This window comes from Ovis canadensis, chromosome X, assembly GCF_042477335.2.
Source record: "Ovis canadensis isolate MfBH-ARS-UI-01 breed Bighorn chromosome X, ARS-UI_OviCan_v2, whole genome shotgun sequence".
Classification (NCBI taxonomy): domain Eukaryota; kingdom Metazoa; phylum Chordata; class Mammalia; order Artiodactyla; family Bovidae; genus Ovis; species Ovis canadensis.
The window spans coordinates 86,180,723-86,187,612 of NC_091727.1; the positions used below are offsets into that span (position 1 = coordinate 86,180,723).

At 54.1% G+C, this 6,890-nt stretch overlaps 1 protein-coding gene across 3 annotated transcripts; it reads right to left on the reverse strand.

Moving 5' to 3' along the window:
* Positions 1 to 521: 521 nt before the first annotated feature.
* On the reverse strand, positions 522 to 5,435 carry HMGB3 (high mobility group box 3). 3 transcript variants are annotated; one of them, XM_070290588.1, is made up of 5 exons: positions 5,328 to 5,435; positions 2,981 to 3,135; positions 2,574 to 2,713; positions 1,911 to 2,085; positions 522 to 1,534 (listed from the first exon to the last, which is right to left on the reverse strand). In XM_070290588.1, exons 2-5 carry the CDS (start codon positions 3,128 to 3,130, stop codon positions 1,394 to 1,396), a joined length of 606 nt encoding a protein of 201 aa, XP_070146689.1. In that variant the 5' UTR covers positions 3,131 to 3,135; positions 5,328 to 5,435; the 3' UTR covers positions 522 to 1,393. The 3 variants fall into 3 exon arrangements, with proteins under 3 accessions (XP_070146689.1, XP_070146690.1, XP_070146691.1); XM_070290589.1 differs by having other exon boundaries at positions 5,134 to 5,404; XM_070290590.1 differs by having other exon boundaries at positions 5,109 to 5,346.
* Between the last annotated feature and the right edge of the window lie 1,455 nt (positions 5,436 to 6,890).

A 6,890-nucleotide genomic window follows, 5' to 3' on the forward strand; every position in this document is an offset into this window, starting at 1 on the left:
TCTACTATGAGTACTGGGGCATGGGGGGGGGGGCATGGGTGAAAGAAAAAAAAAGCCTGAAAGAATGTTTTGCTGTTTAGCAATGAATTTGACCACCCCCCCCCCCCGCAGTGTGTGTGTGTGTGTGTGTGTGTGTGTGTGTGTGTGTGTGTGAGGTGGGTAGAGTGGGAGATTTAAAAAAAAAAGAAACCAAAAACAAGCAAACCCCAGTAGCAGTCAGCCTCAGTCTTAACCACCCACCTTCCTAAACCTCTGAGAACTGGTAAATCTTGTCTGTGACCTTAGCACCTACATTCAGCAGCTTAGACGTCACCTTAATGCCTTTCAGACACAAACAAAATCACACAGTAGCTTCAAGTAGTCCTCTTAGTATCTCTGTCCTCAGTAGGTTGGCCACAGTAAGTAAAAGAAGTTATTTACCAGATTCACCAGGAGGCTAGTTACAAGATGCCATGGAGTGGGTTGTCCTCCTGCTAAGACTGAGGTGAGTCAGACATTTAGACTGTCATCATAGAGCACAATTTTAAAAATGTAATACTGTTTATTTAACTTCAAAAACATTTCAACATTCTAAACATACAAAAAAAATAACAGAACATTGCAGATCGTGTTTAGTACAGAAGGTTCTTGAACTTTCACTGGTGCAGTGGCTCTTGGCTTTGCTGACAATGAACAGCTCTACAGTTTGTTTAAAAAAAAAAACAGTTTTTTTAAAACTACCGCACTTCAACTAAAAAGGATCCAAAACACTTCTCATGCCTGCTGACCCCACCCCCCCCTTCCACAGCTAAGAATGGCAGCGGGATGCTATGTCGCTATATACAAAAACAAGACAACCTGAAGCTAAATGGATGCCCACTGCAGTGTCCACAGGTCCAGCCCCACAGTGCACGCCCTGAGCTACAGCCCCTCCGGAAGGCATTGCCCCCACAGCCTCCACACCAAGCAAGGAGCATCAAGAGTGTGTCTCGGTTGCTTTGTTCTTTTTACAAACTATAGATATGTACAGTTGAGAACTCGGGATTTCTAGCCCATGACCATAGAATTAACACACCACCTTACAAATTAAAAAAAAAAAATGCCAGAAACATCTTTAAATGCCTTGTCACACCAACAGCAAAGTGCACAGAGTGAGGAGAACACGAGAGCCTTTCATTTTAAAAATGTTTGGAAATATGTACAACTTTGATACAGTTTCCAGGTGCTCCAGACACCCATGGCCACTTAATGTAAACCACTGACAATTGCTAGAGCACTAAGATATGATCATGATCCAATTGGGTAATGAAACCTAATGAGGGCAACAGACACATCTTGGGTGAGAGGTGTGTCAATCAAGGCGCTCCCTACTCTAAGGTATTCACAAGGAGACAGATCAACAGTTTTTTTTTTTTTATTCATCCTCTTCCTCCTCCTCCTCCTCCTCCTCCTCCTCCTCATCCTCTTCGTCTTCCTCTTCCACCTTTTTCCGGGCAACTTTAGCAGCACCCTTGGCACCATCAAACTTCCCTTTAGACTTATAGTCTGCGACATCCTGGAAGGGACAGACACATTGCAAATGAGTCAAGGGTAGAAGCAAGCCATCCCCACCCCAGAAGGAGAAAACACGGGAGAAAGACAGGGCTACTCTTTGAAATATTTCTTTCCAGATTCAAACTGGGTTTGCAGCCACTCCAATTGCAGAATGCATGGGTGTTCACGTGCTCTACAAGTCCAGTGAATAAGCACTATCTAACCCTCTGCTAGGGGCACGCCCATATGATCACATTTTGAAGCCTGCCTGAAAAGCTGTCTTAGACACAACCATCTGTCAGAAGCCAGACCACCAATATACTAGGCCGATCTGGCATGGAGACGAGTCCTGCAGCCTTCCACCCCCAGCCTGTGCAGGGTACACTCTGGTCTCTCACCTTCTCATACTTCTCCTTCAGCTTCGCAGCCTTGTTGATGTATGGCTGCTTCTCACTGTCACTTAAGTTATTCCACATCTCACCCAGCTTCTTCGCCACATCTCCAATAGAGATGCCAGGGTTTGCAGACTTGATCTTGGGGCGGAATTCAGAGCAGAATAGGAAAAATCCAGACCTTGTGGGGAGAGAATTGTATACATCAGAGGAGAACCCACCAAAATGGGAGCTGAAGTCAAGATCTCATGTTGCTGAATGTACAAATTCCTACCACTATGACTCTCCCCTCAAGTGAAGAAATACGTGATGCCATGCACAATATTACAAAGTTGCAGGCACTAGAATGCTTAAGAGGCTTCAGCAACATACGGTGCTTTCTCAGTTACTGGGAAAAGGATAGCAAAAACGCCAATGGACACTGACACCCAGAACTGAGCTGTCTGCACCCTTCCCAGTGGAAATGCCAACAGCCAACCACCATGCATGCGTACAGCTCACAAAGACAGCCACAACCAGGAATTTCCCTGGCCCTGCACTGTACAGCTCAAAGTATACACTGTTTTGCTGAGGTATCACAACATCTTTTTAGGTACAGTTGTCTTTTTAAAAATCTTTCAAGCAGAAGGAAAGCTCTTAACTGCTATCCTGAATCCTACAGCCACTTACGGTGGTCTCTTGGGGGCATTAGGGTCCTTCTTCTTCTTGCCTCCCTTAGCTGGTCCGTAATCCTTCATTTCCCGATCATAGCGCACTTTATCCGCCTTTGCCATTTCATCGAACTTCGACTTCTCTTTCCCGGACATGGTCTGCAAAACACAGGACCTCAATGCAGTGAGCACATACCTGTTCAGCTGTCCTGTAATTATGGTGGCAGCAGTGAGAATACTTGCAAAAGGGGATGACAGCCTTAAACCCTTGCAGAATCTTCAAAAATAAAACAAAATTCTAAGGAGAGACAAGATGAGTCTAAGTAAAGAGGAAGAAAACAGCCACTTGGAGCTACACTGAAGGTCAGTAACCAGAAAGTGTGAAATCCAACTAAGAGTAGCTGGAAAAATATAAAAGAAAAATACCTTCCACCTCTCAGAGCATTTCTTGGAAAACTCAGCAAAATTGACAGGGACCTCTGGGTTTTTCTTCTTATGTTCCTCTCTGCATGTCTGCACAAAGAAGGCATAAGCAGACATCTTGCCCTTTGGTTTCTTGGGATCACCTTTAGCCATCTTGACTGATGAAGGGAAGAGAGACAAAGAGAAACAAACACAATGAACATCTGTAAGATATACCAGAGGTGGCCCTTTTGGAAGAACCCTTGCCCCCATCCTGCAGCCGCTCTAGCAGCTGAAGGCAGAGTAGGGAGGAAATCAGTTTCACTGTCGCTTGTCATTTAACTTTTGACCAGCATGAAGTGCGCTGGTTTGTGAGTTACTTCTCCCGGAGTGATCAAGTTCTCCAAATGGAACCGACCCAAGCTGGGTGGTTCTGAGCCATATTGCGACTCAGAACTATTACGTTTTGCAAACTACAATTCAAAAGTGGGAAGGGCACACGGAGGACACGTTGGTAAAGGGTGCAGGCGGGTGGCAGAAGCTTGCAACCAACCACTTCAGGCTAGCGGGTCATCTGTTTTACTATGTTAGAGACAACAATACTGTTGCCACCGAGGATTACAAGACCAAAGCAGGAGAACTGTAAATGGGGAACACCTGAAATTTCACTATTTTTGATGCGTTCTGGCTTATAAAAATGGCTTTTACAAGAACAGTAATCTGGCAAGTGAGCAGATCCCCCTTGTACTGTTTAGTTCCAGTCTGTATCTTCATCATTACCTAAAGGGGGAGGGGAAACAGAAAGGGCTAGTCTTGCCCATCGGTAAAGGCAAGCATGTCCAGCCAGGAACACTTTCTGCAAAGTTTCCAAATCAAAATGCAGCTGTGGCGTGTTATCGCCCCTGTCCCACCCCACCCCCCTTGCTTCCCGCCATCTTTTCCTTTTCCCACACCCAAGGTCATCACGCTAAATTCAAGCGTTCCCCTTCCCTGGGAGCGACCGAGGGGCTGAATCTGGGCCCCGCGACGGCGGCGCGGGTGCGGCGGCGCGGGTCGCGGGGGAGCCCGGGGCCGGCCACGGACGGCCGGGCTCGGCCCCGCGCTGGGTCACTTGGACACGCAGAATTCACCTTCCATTTTGTCAAAAGCTTCCTGATGAAAGAAAGTGCCCCTGAAATCCGCCACTGCTACCCGCGGGGGGCGTAGGGAGCGGGGGGCGGCGGCGGCGGCAGCGCGCCGGGGGCGCGGAGCCGAGCGGGCAGCAGCGGTGACCGCGGCGCCCGCCGCGCCTCCAAGCTCCGCTCGCTAAAATGGCTGATCCGCGCGCGGCCGGCGCGGGCGGCGGCGACGGCGGCGAACAAAGCGGTCCGGGCCCTGCCACCGCCGCCGCCCGCTCGCCAGCCCCCACCCCACCCCGCCCCGCCCGGGGCTGCGGGGGCCGCGGGCTGGACCCCCCGCCCCCGGCGGCGGCGCGGAGCGCACTCCTCGGGATAACAAAGGCGCCCGTGCGGCCATGACGCTCGGCCGCGCAGGGGCCCGCGGCGGCGCCCCCGGCCCTCCACGCCGCCCGCCCCAGGCCTCGGGCGCTGGGGCCGAGGCCGGAGCCCGCTCGCTGTACCCGCCGCCCGTCCCCCCGCAGCTCGCCTGAGCCCAGCGCCGCGCCGTGCCGCGCCAGCCATGTTCGCGGCGGCCGCGGCGGCGGTGCCCTGCGGGCAGAAGATGAGCGGGGGGCGGCCAGCCCGCGCCCCCCCTCCCCGGGCCGCCGGGCGCTCCCGCGACGGCCATGTTAATGCAGAAGCAGCAGTGCAACCCCCCGGGGCCGCGCGGCGCCCAGCCGAGACCGGGAGCGAAGTTTGCCTGCGCCGTAGTCCCCGGCGGGCAGCGGTCGCCCGGCCTCCCCGGAGTCCGTCCCGGGCGGAGAAGCACCGGCCCCCTGCCCAGGTCCGCCGCCCGGCGCCGGGACGCGCGCCGCCCGAACCCGCAGTCGCCCCTCGGCTCGCGCCGCCGCAGCTGCCCGAACATCTGGCTTGGGGGGGGGGGTCAAGGTCCCTGGGCCGCTGCCCCAGGGGGCGTCGGCCGAGACGGGTTCCGCGGAGGGAACGCAGCCCCGACAGTGGGGAGCTCAGGTTGATGCACGGAAAAGTTGAAACACCTGAATCGCTTTTTCCTTCCCGCACCTATAGCAAAGAGGGGAGGCGAAGGGGGCGGGAAGGGCGCGCGGAGGAGAGGCAGGGGGCGGCGGCTGAGCGCGCTCGCGGCGGCGCGGGCCGGAGGAAAGTTGTGCGGGCGCTGCTTCTGCGGCGGCGGCGACGGTGGCGGTGGCGGTGGCAGCGGCGGCGGTGGCGGCGACGGCGGGCGGTGCGAAACGTACCTGTATTGTTCGCTAGTCTGGGCAGCGCAGGGCACGACGCGCGGCTCAGCGCTCCACAGCCTCGCGCTAGCTGCCTCCACGAGAGCCGCCTGATTGGCCAGCGGGCTCCGCCGTTTAAAACAACCTCCTCGCCCGGCCATTGGCTGCGGGCCTCATGAATATTAAACAGGCGCGGGAGCCCATTGGGCGCGGCCACTGGGCTCATTCATTCAAACAGAACAACCCGCCGGCGCTAGCTGCCGCGGCAAAACCGAGGAATAATAATAATCTCGCTTGCCCACTCCCCGCGCCCCCTCCCCGCCCTTTTCGCACAGAGGTGGCATCTCAAAGGACTTTGGCGAGGTGGCTCCGCCATTCCCTGCGGCCTCGGCCTCTGCTGTTGGGAGGGCAAGGTCGAGCCGGGTTGCGCTGGCCTCTGCTCCTTCTGAGCCGCGGCCTCTGCATCCCGGGTCCCCTGTCCCCTAGGCAGCCCCACCCACCACCCCTCACCCCAGCCACCCACCCCGGGACAACTCCGGGATCGACCGTGAGGGTCGACCGTCCTTCACCTCCACCGAGTTCCGCCGCGACTCTGCTGCAGGGGCCTTGCGGCAGGCACCTAGCTCTCCTAAGTCCGGCGGAAAGCGGCTGCTCGCTCGAGCAGGAAAGCTGCTGTGAGATCTCAGGGTTTCGGGACTCGCACCCCGCCTTAAAACAACCTGATTGTGCTCCCGAGGATCGCGCTCATCTAGGGTCTTTCCACTAATTCCCAGAAAGTCAATCTGTGGTGCAATTGCGGAACCAGCGAGCTAGGTGGGCTAGAGGACGAAAACGGAGTTTGGCAAAAGAAGAGAAATCGGGAGAAGTAGTAACTTTGTGGGCAGGGATTCAGTCCACTTTTCACCGCCTCAGTTTAGGCCCTCGTTCCCTTTGCTCTTCTGACACACACCCTATTGAAGAATAAAAGTACTTGGAATGAATGAATGGGATTTGACTTGGCCTTGGCTTTGTCTCTGGGTAGTATGGCCATTCAGGCAATGATTTTCAAAGAGGGAGAGGGCAGTGTCACCTCTAACGGATGTTGGGAAATGCTGCTGGAATTTAAAAGGCGAGGATGGCCAGAGATGCCAAATGTCCTGCATTGTACAGGAGAGTCACTTAGGAGGGAGCAACGTCCCATTCCAAACACTAGTATCAGCCCTGCTGAAAACTGTCCGAGGGTCCCGTTCCCTCTTGAAGATACCATGAGCCTCCTAGCAAGAATGGAGGGGAAAAAAGGAAAGCTGAGAAAAGGAGCACATTTCAAGGGTTGAAATTTGGAGAAAATAGTGGAAGAGGTATCATGAGTTATTCTACAGATATTCCCTTTCTAAAGCACTTTGAAAGCCCAGAATACTCACCTATTAATTTCCATATTTAGAAATGAGAGCCACCTGAAGATGAGTTTTTGAAACACTGTTTCTAGCAACTGTGGCTGAGTGTGAGGTGTACAAGGGAGATGACCTCAGAATGAACCTACCTCCCCACCCCCACCCAGCTCTTGCCAGCTCCTCAGAATGTCATGACCTAGGCTGTGGCCCTGTA

What these genes read in the sequence shown, in the direction of transcription:
- HMGB3 (XM_070290588.1), bottom strand. Translation starts at nt 3,130, where the DNA reads ATGGCTAAAGGTGATCCCAAGAAACCAAAGGGCAAGATGTCTGCTTAT. An exon ending in AATGCTCTGAGAGGTGGAAG is followed by an intron (nt 2,714 to 2,980) that starts GTATTTTTCTTT and finishes TGTGTTTTGCAG; the next exon opens with ACCATGTCCGGGAAAGAGAA. An exon ending in TGAAGGAGAAGTATGAGAAG is followed by an intron (nt 1,535 to 1,910) that starts GTGAGAGACCAG and finishes TGTCCCTTCCAG; the next exon opens with GATGTCGCAGACTATAAGTC.